Here is a 19,178-nt window from a genome sequence, read left to right on the forward strand (position 1 = left end):
CGATCAACGTGAACCCGAAGCGTGGCGAGCGCAGCGAGCCCGCGAGGGGCGGTGGTACGCGTCCTACGACCTTTTCATACCCCCACTATCCACGTCGGCGTGGAGTTGAGAATAGAATAGTGTGGCGAGCGCAGCGAGCCACCGAGCCCGAAGCGTGGCGAGCGCAGCGAGCCCTGCGAGGGGACGCGGATACCTGTGAAGCCCGCGAAGGGACGCGTTTACCTATGAAGGTATCCGCGTCCGCTCGCCACGCTTCGGGCTCGGTGGTTGGCTGCGCTCGCCACACTATTCTATTCTCAACTCCACGCCGACGTGGATAGTGGGGGTATGAAAAGGTCGTAGGACGCGTACCGCCGCCCCTCGCGGCCTCGCTGCGCTCGCCACGCTTCGGGTTCACGTTGATCGTGGGGTGGCGTTAACAATTGTGGGGGCCATTTCACACTTTAGGGTGCCTATTTGGCCTCTGTGGGCCATTTAACATTGATTCCTATGGAAAAATCGGGTCAATTGAGGCATTGAACAGTAAAATCGGGTCAATTGAGAAATTTAACATTGATCCCTATGGGAAATCGTGGGCATCGCGTCGGTCGCACCCGATTTTTAGTGCATTCAATGGCCGCGATGCCCGCGATTTTTTTAACTGCGATGCCCACGATCAAAATCGTGGGCGCCGTGCTAGGTAAAGAGTACCAAATAACCTACCCCTACTTAAATTATAGCTAAAATAAAAAACGCCGTGAGGGCAACTAACAACTTCCGCCCTCTCCTAATGTCACATCCTGGTCAAAGAACAGAAGTGGATCTAGACACAACTATAGTGACCCTCCACCAATAGCGATGCGGGTGAGAACTTGTCACTCTCACTTTTGGTTCGGCCCCCTTGCCTGACACCACCGGGGTTCAGTTTACAACAACAAATGCATCCTACGCAGAACCTAAAATAATATAGGTATATTACGGATCATATCGGTGCAAAAGTATATAGAGGAACATAAGGAATATGGTTGATAGTAAAAAAACAAAACACTTATCAATCCTATAAGGGGCAGGCAACTAAAAGATGCTGTTGCATGGAAGCTAAATGGCTGTATTAAAAACATGTTATAAAAATATTAGGAGGTCCTGGACGGCTCGGCAGAGGGGTGGGTGGGGATAGTCAGAAGGAGGCCATACACTGTAGTGTATGGCCACTTTTATATTGATCTTTTGGAATTTATGTTTATATCCCTTTATTCACACATTTTATGCAGAATCCTTTGTTTCATTTTCTGTTTCCCCTTTTTTTAAATATTTGAATCATTGCAATTTTAGACATAAACTACACGCGTCTAATTTGACTTGTATTTTATGGTGTTTTCAATAAATTGTTAATTAACTTTAATCTGGGTAGTTGTAGAGCTGCACACAAGGTTAGACAAATTGCCCAATAATATCGCCTAGTAAAAAAAGGTGCCAGGCAAGAATATTTTGACTAGATCGCTGGCTGTCTAGTCAAAATTGCTGGTGTTCACTGCTGAGGGAGATATTCACTAGGCCAGTTGTTCCCAAACTGTGCGGCTAGGCTCCCTGGGGTACCTCGGAGTACTTGCAGGGGTGCCTCAGTTTGGTTGTCCAGAACCAATTCAAATTATTTATGTTCAATGTAATAGGCAAAATCAGTGCTGGTGGCTTCCGGTTTTTAAATATGGATAAACAGAATTGAATTCTGTCCCTCGCCACATAACTGGACCTAAGGATGACATACTGTATAAGCACAACTTATTTAATTTAATATTGTTTTCTGAAATTCTCGGTAGCAAACTTTGCACCTAGGGGTGCCTTGACAAATATTCTGATAATCTAGTGTGCCGTGATGCAAAAAAGTTTGGGAACCACAGCACTAGGCAATCTGCAATGAATACCAACCAAGTATGTAAATTCTAGTATAGTCAAAATCGCCTAGTTAAAATCGCTGGTGCATTTATTCAAAATCGCTTAGTCAAAATCGCGGTTGTATCTAGTAAAATCGCTGTCAAAATTGCTTAGTCAAAATCTCTCCCTAGCAAAAATCTCTCCATGTGTACACCCCTTACTGTGACTACAGATTGATAGATCGCTATGATAGATAATCTATTATATGTAGAGATAGATATCTACGATAGATAGATCTCTATAGATCTCGATAATAGCTAGATCTCTATAATAGATCCCTATGATAGATAGATCTCTATAATAGATAGATAGATCTCTATAATAGATAGATAATCTATAATATTTATATAGATAGGGTAAAAGCACGGAGTGCTCCGACTACGGGTATGGGTAAAATCCGGAATCGGATAAGACACTGGAATGCCGGACTGGACATCAAACTCTGCATTCCGGAGCTTGTAGTATCCGGTCTGGGGGTGTCCTGTCCGGGGGTGCTCCATCTGATGGGGCTGCTCTCGCACCTGTCACCTGGGAGAGGAGAGGGGGGAGAAGAATACAGCCTCACCGCATGGTCCGGGGGTGTAATAAAAACTGGAACGGTCCAGACCACACGGGGAGGCTGTAATCTCCCCTTCCCCATGTCCCTGGTGTGAGTGTGGAGGGGCATGGAACAACGCTGGAATGCGCGCCTCGCCAAGTTCCCCCTGAAGATACGCTATCGGCCGGGGAAAGAAAATGCGAATGCGGATGCCCTGTCCCGTTTCCCAGTGGATGCCCCCACTGGTCCCACGGATGAGGAACGGGAGGCGCTCGAGATGCCCCACTTTGCCAGGATTGGCCCACCACCAGCGATCCGGCAAGCCACCGCGTGTGGCCTACAATTGCAACGGTCCCTCCAAGGTTGGGCCACAGAGCAGGAACAAGACCCCACCCTGAGGGCCATTCGCAACTGGAAGGAACAAGGGCATTGGCCCTCCCCCCACGAGAGGAACCAGCTGGGAAGTGCTGGCCAGGGGGTGCTACACCAGTGGGACCGACTTATGGTCCAGGAGGGGGTGTTATATCGTCGCACCTACCTGGAACCAGAGCTCCGCACAGTGTGGCAGATCGTGGTTCCGAGACAAGCCGCCGAGGAGCTCGCCAGGGAAGCCCATCAGGAGGGCGCCCACCTGGGAGTTGCCAAGACCCTCCAGTGGCTGCGTCGACAATACTTTTGCCCGGGGCTTCAGCGGGTGGTGGAAGACGCATGTCGAACATGCGAAAGGTGCGAGGTCACCAAACCCACGGAACAGAGAGCCCCCGTGCAGACCATCGTCACCACCCAACCCCTACAACTCCTCATGATCGATTACGTACTCATCGGGGAGTCAGTACAGGGGTATCAGTACGCCCTCGTGATGACCGACCACCACACCAAGTTCTCGGTTGTCGCCCCCACCCAGGACCAGACTGCCGACACCGCCGCCAAGGTGATCGTCGACCAGTTCATCCGGCGGTACGGCTGCCCCGAACGCATCCACTCTGACCAGGGGGCGTGTTTCCAAGGCCGCATAATGGAACGCCTCTGCCAGACCTACGGCATGCAGAAGTCCCGGACCACGCCATATCACCCGGAAGGCAACGGGGCCTGTGAACGTTTTAACCGGACCCTCCTTCAGATGCTCAGGACCCTGGAGGTGGAACAGAAGCGGCGGTGGCCAGACTTCGTCCAGGAGCTGGTTTGGGTCTACAACAACAGGGTCCAGCGCACCACCGGCTTCTCCCCTTACCTCATGATGTTCGGAAGACCGGGAAGGGAAGTGCAAGACCTTGACCTCTCCCCGGCCACAGAAGGACAGAGAACACCCGGTGGGTGGGTGGAAGAGCTGAGGAGCCGCCTCCGGACAACAGGAGAGATTGCCAAGCGTAACATGGAGGCAACCGCCCACCCCCAACCGGGGCGATCCTTGGGAGGGCCTCTAACCGTGGGCCAAAGTGTCCGTGTCCGTGACAAGCGGCCGCCAAACAAGTTAAGCGACCGATGGGAGACCCAGCCCTCGGTGGTCCAACGGCAGTTGTCCCCCGATAACCCCGTCTATGAGGTGAGCACTGAGGGCGGCAGCCGGAGCAGCCGCATCCTCCACCGTAACATGCTGCGTCCCTGCAGCACAACCGCGCCCTGTCTGCCGCAAACCAACCCGGAAAGCGACCGCCTCGCTCCAGACTCATTCTGTTGGTGGCCTGCACCCCGCCCGGGGATCCCCGCCACGACAGGGACCCCACCCGCGCCCACGGTAACCCCACCCATGCCGGACTCCCCCTCCAACCCCCCAGAGCTCCCCCAGCCGGGACCAGATACCACGGCGCCAACCACCCGGCACCAAGAAGACAGCACCCCACCGATGGTTGACCCAGCCCGGCGCTCACTTAGGACCACAAGGGCAGTTCCCGCCCCCCGGTTTGCCGACCCATCTTTCGATTGGTCCGTCACCCACGCCTTTGTGGGGACCACAAAGGAAAAGGAGGGGGGGAGTGTGGAGGGGCACGGAGGTGTCTCCTCCCCCCGGCCCCCAGCCGCGGCTCCATGCTTAGAAGCCGCCCGAGGCCCCCGCACGGCTGAGCGTGCACACGTCATCTGGCGTGTCATCAGCGGGCGACGCGCGCTCACCCGTCGACGGCGCGCGCCCCGCCCCAGCAGCCACCGCGGCGGGGTATGTAAGGGAAGATCCCCCACAGGAAGCCCGGTTGCGTCTCCCCACGTGGAGGTGAAGGAGCTGGATCCTGTACCCGACTGGACGGAGCAGTAGTGCCCTGGAGCAGCGAATCGCAAGAGAAGAACAGGTAAGCCCTCAGTGAGGCTTCTGTTACTGTATCTCGTGTGGTTATGTATTGTATCTCTGGTGTCTTCAGGCTGTGTGTTCAGTGTAGTTAGCCTGCGTTGCATGTGTAGCTAGGCTGTGTGTTCAGTGTAGTTAGCCTGCGTTGCATGTGTAGTTAGGCTGTGTGTTCAGGGTAGTTAGCCTGCGTTGCAGGTATAGCTAGGCTGTGTGTTCAGTGTAGTTAGCCTGCGTTGCATGTGTAGCTAGGCTGTGTGTTCATTGTAGTTAGCCTGCGTTGCATGTGTAGCTAGGCTGTGTGTTCAGTGTAGTTAGCCTGCGTTGCATGTGTAGTTAGGCTGTGTGTTCAGGGTAGTTAGCCTGCGTTGCATGTGTAGCTAGGCTGTGTGTTCAGTGTAGTTAGCCTGCGTTGCATGTGTAGTTAGGCTGTGTGTTCAGGGTAGTTAGCCTGCGTTGCATGTGTAGCTAGGCTGTGTGTTCAGTGTAGTTAGCCTGCGTTGCAGGTATAGCTAGGCTGTGTGTTCAGTGTAGTTAGCCTGCGTTGCATGTGTAGCTAGGCTGTGTGTTCAGTGTAGTTAGCCTGCGTTGCATGTGTAGTTAGGCTGTGTGTTCAGGGTAGTTAGCCTGCGTTGCATGCGTAGCTAGGCTGTGTGTCCATTGTAGTTAGCCTGCGCTGCATGCGTAGTTAGGCTAGGTTAAACCCATAGGCCTAGCAGCGGGTGTACTGTCTAACATTGCCCCTGGATCCCGGTTGGCTAGAACTTCGCTAGGCCACAGGCCACGCAGGACTGCGTAGGCCACCCCACTCCGCACTAGGCCGCTTTAGGTAACTTGCTAGTGTGGTTGTATTGCCCTGCCTCCGGGAGCGGTAGGCGGCGGCTGTTTCTATCCACAGGTACCGAGACTAGTCCGAGTTCGGAGACCGGTAAGAGCCGGGTGAGTATAACCTGTACTGTATCTGTTGTGGTGTTGTTTGTGCTCCTTCCCCTCCCCGGAGCGGTCCCCTCCCCGAGTTACGCCCGCCGTGTTCCACAAGCGGGTGTAACCAGTCTGAGGCCAACTGTGCCTGTGATGACCATCCCCTTCCCCCCATAGTGGGACTCTCCTTCCCCGTTTTCCCCTTTTAGGTGGCGTTGCTTCGGGAGCCGGAGACCGTGCCTGTACCGTCATAGTCCCGAAGGCTAGAACCGGAGAGTGGTGAGGTGAGTACGTGTGGCGAGCCACGGCTTAGGTCACCCAGCCCCTCCCCCTGTGGCTCTCACATGAGCAATCACAGGTATCCCCCCGGACAAGACACCCCCCGCATGGGACACCCCTCGGACCAGACACTATAAGCTCCGGAATGCAGAGTTTGATGTCTGGTCCGGCGTTCCGGTGTCTTATCCGGGTCCGGTTTTTACTTAGTCCCTCCGACTACACCCGGGATCATAGCTGCTAAGCTGCTCCAGCACGGTAAATGCACTGTTATACGGTCCCCCCCTTCCCGCTGGGAATGCACAGTAGCGGGGCACCACCGCCGTGAGATCAGCACCAAGGTCAGTAGCACAGGGAGACAAGGAGGTATGGGGGCGGGGCTGGTACACGTCACTTCCGGCAAGTGTCCGCGCCGCGGCGCTCATCACCCATGGCAACGGCTGCGGCGTGCTGTTGTGCTGCTGCAGAGAGGAAGCGGAGGATGGGGCTGGCAGCGAGCGCAGCCCGCACCGGTGTCACGTACAGCCCCGCACAGACTGTCTCTATGCTCTAGACGCGGTATGTACCGGCTCCAGTTTGTGGTCCGGATCGCTCAGGGGGAGGGCGGCGGCTGCGTGACCCCACACTGTTCTTGTTTTTCTGTTTATCAGTGTAACATGAGCAAATGACTGATTTAGTCCGTGTCATCACTATACACTCTTGTGTGTGTGGCTGCTCTAGGTGTGCACTGCAGTAGTAATTAGGTGTGCACTACAGTAGTAATTAGGTGTGCACTGCAGTAGTAATTAGGTGTGCACTGCAGTAGTAATTATTCTTAAGAAACTGGACCTTCTGTAGTCCAATTATACTGGTTTCAGACATGACCGTTTTCTAAAGTGGAGTGCTGATTTATTAGGCTGAAATATATCAAATAAATAAATTACATATTGTTTAAAAATATGCTGACTTTGTTGCCTTAGATATCTCCACTAAAGGTGCGTACACACGGGTGCAATTATGTATGAAATCGCTGGCAAAATGGTCGCTCAGCGACCAAATTGCCAGTGATTTCATGTGCAGCCGGCGATAGATGGCGCGCGCTCCCGCGGCCAGCCCTTCATGGTCGCTGGTCGCAGGAGCATGCTCCTGCGACCAGCGGCTTCCCCCAGCGATCGCTGGGCAGGAGGTCAGCGCCGGAGAAATCAGCGCTGTTCTCCAATGCCCTGCGACGCTGCTCCCTCCCTCCTCCCGTCACCTGCTGCTGCGCTCCGCCTCCACCCCGTAGCAGTGTCTCCTTTTCATCGCTGATGAAAAGGAGACACTAGCAATATGATTGCTGGGGATATATTGCTAGCAATATATCCCCAGCAATCATATAGACCCGTGTGTACACAGCATAATTGTAAAAGTCTATTGCTACTTGTCCATGTACAGCAGTGATTTTCAACCTTTTTCAGGTCGCGGCACACCAGACAAGACTTAAAAATTGCCAAGGCACACCAACAGTTTTTAATCAAATATAAGACAGGTAAAAACGAATATTGACATATATGTAATAATTATACACACATGTCCCCACAGCGTAATTAGACACACACACATGTCCCCATTGTAATTGCACACACCTGCCCCCACAGCGTAATAATTATACACACATGTCCCCATTGTAATTGCACACACCGGGCCCCCCCTAGTTAGTCCATATACCTGCCCCTGCTTTGCTATTGCACGCACCAGCTCCCCTTACAAATAACAGACACAAATGCCCCTGCTTTGCTATTGCATGCACTAGATCCCCATTACAAATAAGACACAAATGCCCCTGCTTTGTTGCATGCACCTGCCCCCTCAGGTATTCCAAAAGTGTTGCGCACTTGCAAGATGGCTCTGAATCATCAGTCCCAATGGAGGCATTCTGTGCTGGGACGTGCCTGGCGCCTGGGATGATCTATGTTCCCGGCGCCTGCTACGCACAGGCACGTCCGGGCGTCACAGAGTTGCGTGCACACACACCTGGCGCCGAGGCCAAGCCGCCCGCTAATGTAGTGCTGGCGAGTTGCCGTGACCAGCGGCCAGGCGGCACACCTGCCAGCTGGCCGCGGCACACCTGTTAAAAATGCCTGATGTACTGTATAGCCGTATACAGTCCAGTTAGTGACACTGTTCATGGCCTATGTCTTTGGTGATATTTGACAACGGAGTAGAATAGTTTTCCCAAGTTTAGCATCTTTTAAAATACAAAGCTCAAAATGTTGGTGTAGATAAATTTTTTCCATTTTGTTTATTCTGGTCTTTAAAGCTGCTCAATTATGGTACGATTATTTACATTTCTAGTTGTTTTGATACTATTTCTTTTAAATGAGACTCTTAGATATATGTGCAATAACATTGAGATACTGTAGCATCAATCATAAATGCACAGCGTGGGGTTGTGCAGTAGTGAACGTCCACATGATTTATAGATTGGAGGTTGAGGAACATTAGTGTAAAGTACAAGGCAGTGTACTGTGTAATTATTTATTGAGATGGCTCGTCTGTGTACATGTTGCTGGAATGGCCTTGGTTTGCTCTTGAGTTGTGCATTCTGCTAATCTTAGCTTCTTTTAATCAAACATTATCGATTTAAACATACCTCTTAACATGATCCTCTCCAGGAGGGACACAATGCTCTGCTCCTGGACTAACTCTTAATTTAGAATTGCCAGCACCTGTTTTAAACAAGTTAATTGCTCAGAAAGGTGTTTCACCACAGGTGATGGTAATCCTAAATTAAGGCTGAAGTCCAGGAACAGAGCATTGTGTCCCCCCTGGAGAGGGTCATGTTGTGAGGTATGGATTAAAGCAGAGGTGGCCAAACGTCAGTCCTCGTGTTCTCCTAACAGTCCATGTTTTCCAGTTTTCCTAGCTGAACAGTCTTTTTAAAAGATCCACAGGTGGTCTGGAAAACATGAACTGTTAGGGGTCCTCAGGGACTGAGTTTGGCCACTGCTCTTTAAGATGAATTACTATTTTAATTTTTAGTTTGGTTGAACTAACTTGCTTTTTGGAAAAAAAAAAAAAACACTTCATTTTGGATACCAAAGTACAAACAGGTTGCTAAGTAAGTTATGTTTTAATTCCCCACTCGGCTTAATTTATAAGTTTCTGTAATTAATTTTTTTTAGAGAACTGGTAATTTGCTTCAGATACAAAGGGGTGTATTCAATCCCTTGCACTATTTGTGACTGGGGAACTAGCCACGGGCGCCTATTCAATGCGGTTTTACCCAACAGCATTGAAGAGGCAGATCGACAGAACGGGCCCGTTTTGTCGATTTACGGCCGTGAATTGTCCCGATCATGGCCGAATCTCGCCAATCCATGGCCGTTTACTTGGACACGCCCCCTTTTTGCTGATCGCCAAGCGGGACATTGAATCACGCCTGCCGAAATGGGCCAGGGTCACGTCTGTCATGACAAATTGAAAGACGTGACCTGGGATTGAATACCCCCCAAACTATTTAAAAGCTTTAAGAACATATTTGAAAAAGAAAACAACTATATCAAACATTCCCCAGATCAGTCAGCAGAGAGAATGAGAGTTGTCCGATCCCATGACTGGACGAAATGCATTGTGTGTATTCCCAACGATCCTTATTCTCTTTCAAATTATGGTACTTGTTTCCTAGCATGGCGCCACCGATTTTAATTGTATGAGATCGGGTCGCAAAAATCGGGTCAATCGCATCACATGCAACCAAATCGCATGCGATGCGATCGCCCCGACCGACCCGGTTTTTTACATTGGAACCAATGTAAAATGGTCCCTGAGACCCTGTTCTACATTGGCCCCAATCTTAAATGCCCCCAGACCCCATTTCTCATTGTATGCCCCCCCCCCCATTGTTAACGCCACGATCAACGTCTATCAACCTGAAGCGTGGCGCGCCCGCAAGGGGCGGCGGTACGCGTCCTCCGACCTTTTCATACCCCTACTATCCACGTTGGTGTGGAGTTGGTTTTATATAGTGTGGCGAGTGCAGCGAGCCACCAAGCCCGAAGTGTGGCGAGCGGACGTGCATTACTTCAGACGTATTACGCGTCCGCTCGCCACACTATATAAAATCAACTCCACGCCGACATGGATAGTGGGGGTATGAAAAGGTCGGAGGACGCGTACCGCTGCGCTCGCCATGCTTCGGGTTGACGTTGATCGTGGCATTAACAATGGGGGGCATTTGACATAATTCAGCATCAGGGTGAGTTTACAATTAAAAATCGGGTCTGGGAGGGGGCATTTAACATGGAGTCCAATGTAAAATCGGGTCTCAGGGACCCTTTTTACATTGGTTCCATTGGTTCCAATGGCATGTGATGCGAGTGAATTTCAAAGTGTGTTAAAAACATGTGTAAAGCCCGAAAATTGGGTCAGTCGGGTCCCATTGCATACCTTAAGTTAAGGTATGCGATGGGACCCGTCGGGCGCCGTGCTAGGAAACAAGTACCCAAATTATTCTTATTTCAAAGGATTTAATTTGCAGCATCTATGGTGTGAGTGGAGAGAGGTCAGCCTCTAGGAGGAAACCACAACACGCACTTTAATGGAATATCAAATGATTGAAAGTTCTTTCCACCTATGGGCTTAGTATGAGTGTTCCACAATCAACATTTTGACACTTAGAATGGGCACAGTGTGTCAGGTGGAAGCTGTAATGCCAATCTGCAAATCGTGCCTACACTCCAGCACTTTAATTAATAGGGTAGACCTGTCCCTATTCTGAGTGTCAACATTTTGATTGTAGAACTTGGAACTACCGTACAAGGACCTTTTTCCTCAAAGTAAAAATGTTTAATAAAAAATGGACAGCATTTCTTAATGTCTCAGCTAGCTCCTGCACTAGACAGCCTGGTTCCACTAGAAGAGGGAGATTGAGCATCGGTGTTCCCCTATTACAGCTAAAGCCAACCCAAGGCCGCCCTGTGCAGAGCTGGTGCCACTCTGTGGAGCTTCACATTAAGATGTAATACTGCTTGACTTCGCTAAAACTTTTGACACAGTGCCTCATAAAAGGTTATTAATGAAACTAGGTAATTTAGGGTTAGGAGATAAAATTTGTAATCAGATTAAAAACTGGTTGCACAATTGTAGACAGAGAGTGGTGGTAAATGGCATACATTCCAGCTGGGATAAGGTCCAAAGTAGAGTCCCGCAAGGTTCAGTATTGGGACCCACCTTGTTTAATATATTTATTAATGATATAGGAATTGACAGGGAGTAAAATTGCAGTATTTGCGGATGACACAAAATTGAGTAAGGAAATTAACTCAGGAGAGGCTGTGGATACACTACAAAGGGACTTAATTAAACTGGAAAAGTGGAAAATGCAGTTTGATGTTAATAAATGTAAAGTAATTCGTTATGGGAACAAAAATGAACAAGCTACCATAGGCTAAATGGAGTTATTATAGAGAATTCTGCTTTAGAGAAGGACTTGTCTAGATAGATGAAAAATTGGGTAATAGTACACACTGCTCAAGTGCAGCAGCAAGAGAACACCAGACACTGGCATGCATTAACAGGGGAATGGATTCAAGGGATGCCAATATGATAGTCCCTCTTTACAAGGCATTGGTGAGACCACACTTGGAATACTGTGTTCAATTCTAGGCACCGCACCTTAAAAAGGAAATAAATGAATTGGAACAGGTACAGAGAAGGGCAACTAAGCTAGTAAAAGGTCTCGAATCACTAGAATACCAGGATAGGTTAACCAGGCTGAATATGTTTTCACTGGAGAAACGGAGGTTGAGAGGTGATATGATTAGAATGTTCAGTATTGGGAATCATATGGAACTGGGAGATGATTGGTCACCAACAGGCCTATACTTAGGACACGCGGGCATGTACTGAGGCTCGAGGATAATAAATTCCGTACTGAATTAAGAAGAGGATTCTTCACCATTAGAGCAGTAACATTCTGGAACTCATTGCCGGTGGTGTGGTTACAGCAACTACTGTTAATGAATTTAAATCAAAACTGTATACATTTTTGGCCACTAAGGGGAATCCTATAGATATGACTTAGTCAAGTTAGATAGGTTGAACTCAATGGAGTAATTTTTTTTTTCAGCATTAATTACTTTGTTACTATGTAAGACTGTTGTTTTCCTTTTATATTGCAGGTGTAATGTAGTACAGTAATGGCTACCCAAGATAATGATTTCCCATCAGAAAATGTTCAAGACCTTGAGATAATTCCCCAGAAAGGCTGCTTGGAAGATGACGGGAACTGGGTGAGAGATCTGACTGTATCGCTGGTGGAGATCAGCGAGAAGGTTTTTGATGATGAACAGAAGTCGGTAGAGTGGTTCGTAAAGACTGGATGGGAAGAAGCTGTAAGTAGTTACTACAAGAGGTGTTCAATGGACTCATCTGTCATTTGTCATATTCTGCATACTGCGCAGCCTATATGTACTAATATTTTTGTAATACGGAAGGCAGAAAAGGACAGGGTCATTAGCTCAACATGGGTAAGGTCGACATTGAAAATTTTGACATTCCGGTAAAAAAACCAACCCAAAAACATGTCAACATAAACACTAAAATGTAGCACTGCATCAAGTCGCTGCACTCCCAATGCTTTACACACTATTTTATTCTCCCACCACGCCCTAGTGGATGATAGGACATGAAATACTATCTGTCGGCACATGTCATGGACACTAAAACGTACCACCGCGTCCCCTCGCCATGCTTCAGGCATGGTCCCTTGCTGCGCTCGCCACACTTTTATTCTCCCACCATGCCCTAGTGCAGCGGTGGCCAACCGGTCAGATGTAAAGAGCCGAAAAATATCGTTAGTCAAGCTAAAGAGCCGACATCATGCGCGCGCCGAAGGCGCATGCGCCAAAAAAAAGGGGTGTAGTCTATTTAGTGCCAGATACACATATGCCCCCCCCCATATGGTGCCAGAAAGCTGATATGCCCCCACAGTGCCAAAAAGCTGGTATGCCCCCACAGTGCCACAAACTGCTATGCCCCCACAGTGCCACAAACTGCTATGCCCCCACAGTGCCACAAACTGCTATGCCCCCACAGTGTCACAAACTGCTATGCCCCCACAGTGAAAATTTCCCAGCAGTAGCACTCACCGTTGTTGCTGCTGCTGCCGGGCGGGGAGAGGACAGTCTGGCGTCCCCCTGCAGTCCTGTGATGTCACCGAGGGGAGGAGAGCACAGCACACCGTGCGTCTCCTTCCCCCTCACTTCCCTGTGACTGGGCCATCCACCAATCAAAGCTTGCTGGCCGGCTCCTGATTGGCTGCTGGCCCGCGAGCTCTAATTGGCAGACGGCTCAGTCACAAGGATGCACAGTAAGGGGTAGGAGAGATGCACGATGCACACTCTCCTCCCCTCAGAAGGAGAAGGGATTCAGGGAATCGGCAGCAGGGGGGACTGGGATGGACGGTGGGCAGCAGTGGGAGCAGGAGCCACACTTTACAAGGGGGAGAGCTGCATGAGGCTCAAGAGCCACGGGTTGGCCACCACTGCCCTAGATGGTGGGGCATGAAATACCGCCTGTCGGCACGTCGTGAACACATGGACACCCGAAACGTACCACCAGCATGGTGCCTCGCTATGCTTGGCACACTTATTTTAATCTCCCACCACGCCCTAGTGGATGGTAGAGCATGAAATACCGCCTGTTGGCACATTTTGCTAAAAAAAAAAAAAACCAGGACAAAAAATACCCTTGTCCTAATGACCCTGTCGGCCTTACCCATGTCGACCTAGTGACCCTGTCAACCTAGCCCATGTCGACCTTAAGTCATGTAGACCTAAATGGTGTCGACATAATGCTGGTGACCCAATGACCGTATCCCCTTGAGTATGACGGGAAATCCGTGCCATTGGCACCTTCTATCAGAGACTGTCTGGCTAGAACACAAGCAGATAAACTGTCCATGCGACATTAAACTTAAAATGCAAGTTGCCCCATATCCCAGAACTCCCAATAACATTTACAAATGAGTACTTTTTACATTTGAATGCTAACTTTTTTAAAATACATATTTTGGGTGTTTTTGATATTTAGCTAAAAGAAACCAAAAAAAGGTTTGGTGGTCCCATAAATTGCCAGAGTATATTGGCCTGATTCAAAGTAGTATCTAATAGTTTCCATACTAGACCTATTGTGGTGGGTCTGCACATTTGCAAGACCTGTTCTGCTTTGTCGCTCAGCGCTCCGCCAATTGACATGCTGCAGAGCGGAGGCGTGGGTCTGGAAACAGAAGTTTTGCCCGTGTTTCTTAAACCTACCAAGGCCACGATCTGCATCGTTCGACGCAGATTTCCTGTCCTCGCAAGCAGGCAGAATGCGGCCAGTCTAAAGCTGGCCATACACTAGTGCGATTTTGCCATTTTTCACCTGATTCCGATGGATCAGGCCGAGAAATAGGGTGAAAAGCGGCCAAATCGCAGGTGCTCGACATCCAATCTGATTGGATGCACAGTTCGGTGCACACCGGAGTCGGAGATTGGACCTGCTGCATGTCCGTCCTCTGACTCAGACAGCCTCCCGGCAGCGGCGAATGGGATCGCATATGATATATCGTATGCCAAGGGAATGCATACGATAAATTGTATGTGATCCTGGTTCAAAGGGTGCCAGATGCGACTTCTCCCCTCGGAGTGTATGTGGGCCTTTAGTAAGCTTGGACTTATAAGTGTTATAATATTTAGCTTCAGATTCACCAGGAACAGCAATTTATTATGAGGGCAACTACACTAGCAGTCCCCATAGCTATTGGATGCGGCACTGCATTGTAGCCCTTTTCTACAGTAGCACATTCTTCTTCTTTAAATCCATCTATACTTGAAGTATATCAACTATCACCAAGCCAATCATTAAAGTGATAGCGTAGTTATCATCGCAGGACATGCTCAGACCTGATCAGTTACAAACTAACCTCTATTCTTACTGCTGCAAAAAGAATTTGTATGCACTCGGGGTAACTTGATAAACCAGCCCTGGGTTGTTGCAATTGAACAGGAAGCAATTTTGTAAGTACTAGTTCAGCCCGCATTCATTCTTTGGTTTTCTTTGCAGGTCAAAGTAAGTTAACTCCTTTTGCTTTTTGGGTTTGCAGGTGCGTGGGTGGGGTCCAGTTAGTGCAACAGCCTGTCTGTACCCCCAGAAGAAACCCAAGAAGCCTAAACAAGGAGCTTACACAGAATGCATTCTATGCCTTGATACATATGTTCTGCCGGAAAGTAAAAACGGGTTTCCAGAAACAAAACTTTCAACGCACAGTGACAATGAGGAGAAATCCGTTGCCAAGACTTTTTTACCTCCTGCAGACGAGAACTCTGGGGTTCCAGATCACTGCGCTTCCATCACTGCCATGGTTTCCAGAACACAAGCCTGTTGTGACAACGGTTCCTCCACAGAGGTGTCTATTAACAAACAAAAGGAGAGGACGTCACAGAGCAGCTCACCTCAGCTCATCGCTAGAACCATTCCAATATGTACTAACTCTTATAACACAAAGGAGTCGCAGCCGTTCTCCTCACCTGCGTCACTGCCACCGCTCAAAGCACCCGCCGGTAACGCATTTGCGGAACAGCTGACGAGAAGAAGAGCGTTTCTGATTCAGCAGCTCGAGAAGATTCCGCCCGTTATCAACAACACAGACATAAGGGCAGAGAGGAGATTGGCGAATGTCAAAAATCAACTTCCAAAGGAGAAGTTTAAAGTACCCGAAGCGCTTTCCTTTCTCACCTCTTTTATGCCAAGAACACACTTGGAGAACTCTGATCGTTTTCAATGGCAGTGCTCATTTCTAGCCCAGAAATCTAACTCTGCCAAACAGAGCAGCCACCCGGCCAGCGTAGGCTTCCTCCACACTAGGGCAGTGCAGAACAAGGGCAACGGAAAACCGGATATTAGACTTATCAACGACAATAAACTTAGAGGGTCAAAATCGGCCAACTCCCCACTGCTGAGAAACACAGTGTTGCCATCACTCACTGTCAAAAGGGTGGAAATACCAGTGAAAGTTAAATTGTACTAAACTATCCCTCCATAAATGTCATCTACACTTCATTCTCACAACCGATGTACATGGTGATGTCATCAGCTACCTCATATTGTCATTATGTATAACACTGTGCCAATAAACCCATTGTATGAAATGGAAAGAGTGTAATGCCTGGATTGCATTGGGTACTTGTGTATTTTGGCGGTGCCCATCGCATACCATAACGCATACGATGGTATGCGATGCGACGCGATATCGTACGATAGTGCACGATGGCATACAATTTTGAAATTGTATGGCATACAATGCCATACGATGCGATGCAATTAAACATTGTATAAGCACCCTAATGGGTGCTTATACAATGTTAAGCACCCAAATGGGTGCTTACAATGTTAAATGCACCCCCACGCCACCCCCCCACTATAAACGTGAACCCGAAGTGTGGCGAGCGCAGCGGTACGCGTCCTACGACCTTTTCATACCCCCACTATCCACGTCGGCGTGGAGTTGAGAATAGAATAGTGTGGCGAGCGCAGCGAGCCACCGAGCCCGAAGCGTGGCGAGCGGACGCGGATACCTGTGAAGCCCGCGAAGGGACGCGTTTACCTGTGAAGGTATCCGCTTGCGCTCGCCACACTATTCTATTCTCAACTCCACGCCGACGTGGATAGTGGGGGTATGAAAAGGTCGTAGGACGCGGGCTCGCTGCGCTCGCCAAGCTTCGGGTTCACGTTTATAGTGGGGGAGTGGCGTGGGGGTGCATTTAACATTGTAAGTACCCATTTGAGTGCTCAAAAGCACACTTTAGGGTGCTTATACGATTTTTGGTCGTATAGGGGGTCAAAATCGCGTCGCATCGCATGCCATCGGGTGCATGGTATGCGATCTGATCTGTTCGTCGTGCGACGGACATCGGGGGCGCCGCCAAAATACACAAGTACCTTGCATTGCTGACCTTGTTTACACTGACGGACACGTTCTCCGCTGGTAATATACAATATACCCTATGTTAATTTCATATGGACATGCATTAGTATATATGGGGACACTGGACTGCTCACCCTAATTTTAAACATAGTGAGAGGTGCTACCATGCTGAGACTAGTAGGTGTAAATTTACTAAAATGGGAGTTGCACATACCAACCAATCAGATTCTGTCTATTATCTTATAAAAGGTACAAATTAAATAAGTGGAATATGATTGGTTGTTCGTTTTTTTTTGGTCAAAAATAAGGGTCCTCCCGGACATGAACCCTAGGCATGTTAGGGACACCAAATGGAGGTGCTAGTATAATTTGGGGAAAAAAATGTAGGCCCACCTACTGGGACCAGGTGACCTCATCAGGTGGGTCCCTAACATTCCTTAGCTTCAAGCCCGGGAAGGTCCCATGCTCTTAATGAGGTTACCTGATCATGGTAGATGTGCCTATATATTTTTGGACAAAATTATATTAGCACCTCCAATTTTACTGTTAAATTGCAATTTATAATTGTTCTGCCCAGCAGTGTTTAGTACTTAGTGGTCCTTATCCAGATCTGATTGCAGTACAAATTTGTTCTCAAAATGGGCAAAACCAAGACTGTAAGCTTACAGCAGGGCCCTCCTACTTTCAAGTCTGTCTGTTGTTACCCAGTTTGTTTTATTACGGTCTACTATTGTAAAGAGCAACAGGATCTGATGTGCTATATAAGAAACTGTAAATAAAATGTGCACTGCAGGTGGGGATGTAACATGTGCAGAGAGATAGATTTGGGCAGGTTGTGTTGAAACAGAAATCTAAATTGCAGTGTAAAAATAATGCAGCCAGTATTTACCCTGCACAGAAACAAAATAACTCACACAAAATCTAACTCTCTCTATACATGTTACATCAGCCCCACCTGCAGTGCACATGGTTTTGCCCATTTTGAGAACAAATTTGTACTGCGATCAGATCTGAATAAGGGCCAGTATGTAGCTGCATTCTCTATTTTACTCTGGGACAGTTAGATTTTGGGAGCGTTTATGGACCTTAACCCCTTCCCGACATTTGACGTACATTTACGTCATGGTCGGGATGTACTTCCCGACACATGACGTAAATGTACGTCATGACTTCAAAGTGTCACCGCGTCTAGGGACGCGGTGACAGAGGGACGATGTCTGCTGTCCCTGACAGCAGACATCTTCCCTCATTGCCCAGGGGGGGCAGCGATGCCCCCCCGCCATGGGCGATTGCTGTGTTATGTGTAAAATTTAGACTCTGCTGCCCCCTAGCGTCCAAAAAAAATAAAAGAAAGTTGAAATAATGATGTAATAATAAAGTTTAGATATGGTCTGTTAGTTAACTATTTTGAGTGGTATGATTATTTGTCTCACAAGCAGAAAATGTAACATTTTGCAAAATGTTCATTTTTTTTACGACATTTTGGTATTTTTCACAAAAAAAAAAAACTATCGACCAAAATTTATCACTAACTTAAAGTACAATGTGTCACGGCAAAACAATCTCAAAATCACTGGGATAAGTAAAAGCAAAAAAAAGTTATCCCCACTTAAGTGATACCTGTCAGATTTGAAAAAAAGGCCTCTGTCAGGAAGGCAAAAACATGCTGCGTCAGTAAGGGGTTAATAGAAAACTTGCTCACAAAATGCAGGCACATCAGCGATCTGCCTCCTAGGATGTGTCCAGTCTGCTATATACGAATACTGCAGTTCTAATCAATTCATCCATTATCAGTCATCGATAGTACCATTATACTAAATAAGGTATGGTTGGAAAAATGGGGAAAGGGGGAGGGGATGGGGGCCAGGTGCACAGGACTGATTTGCTAGCAGGTAAGAAGGTTAAACTCCAGTCAACATGTGAGTGAGTAAATTATGTTATAATCTCGTTGTGGAGGTGCTCCCGGGGAGTATGGTAAGTACAATTGGAAACGGGTTGATATTCAAGGGAGAATATCAGGAAAGAAACTCCCGGGTGGGGCACTGCCTTCTATAATATAAACGTATCAGTCTAAAATATCAACTTTATTAATACTAAAATTGATCCTGTTATTGGATCAAGAGACGAACATGAGACGAGGACATACAGATAACATGAATAGAAAAAATTGAGAAAAGATCGTGAAAATATGATATCTGGGTCTGAAAATGGGCTAAATGCCTCTGTTCAATATGGCTGTAATATCAGCGTATTCCTGTAAAGGATTATTTCAGACTAAGCACGTCTTCAATTAACCATATTGGTTATCATAAGCACATATCTAATAAATG

The 19,178-nt window shown here is 48.2% G+C and overlaps 1 protein-coding gene across 4 annotated transcripts in view; it reads left to right on the top strand.

Annotated features, from left to right (window-relative positions):
- Window positions 1-16,078, top strand: part of C11H16orf46 (chromosome 11 C16orf46 homolog) — a 32,797-nt gene extending 16,719 nt beyond the window's left edge. The window contains exons 1-4 of one of the 4 annotated variants that reach the window (XM_083164828.1): window positions 6,336-6,479; window positions 7,358-7,428; window positions 12,062-12,274; window positions 15,028-16,078. In XM_083164828.1, coding sequence (XP_083020954.1) covers window positions 12,080-12,274; window positions 15,028-15,951 — 1,119 coding nt within the window. In that variant the 5' untranslated portion in view covers window positions 6,336-6,479; window positions 7,358-7,428; window positions 12,062-12,079 and the 3' untranslated portion in view covers window positions 15,952-16,078. Of the gene's footprint in view, window positions 1-6,335; window positions 6,480-7,357; window positions 7,429-10,876; window positions 10,900-12,061; window positions 12,275-15,027 lie in introns of those variants that run through there. The other 3 variants (XM_083164827.1, XM_083164830.1, XM_083164829.1) reach the window with 3 other exon arrangements.
- Window positions 16,079-19,178: the final 3,100 nt, after the last annotated feature.

This window comes from Crinia signifera, chromosome 11 (assembly GCF_055691185.1).
Source record: "Crinia signifera chromosome 11, ASM5569118v1, whole genome shotgun sequence".
In the NCBI taxonomy this organism is placed as follows: Eukaryota; Metazoa; Chordata; class Amphibia; order Anura; family Myobatrachidae; genus Crinia; species Crinia signifera.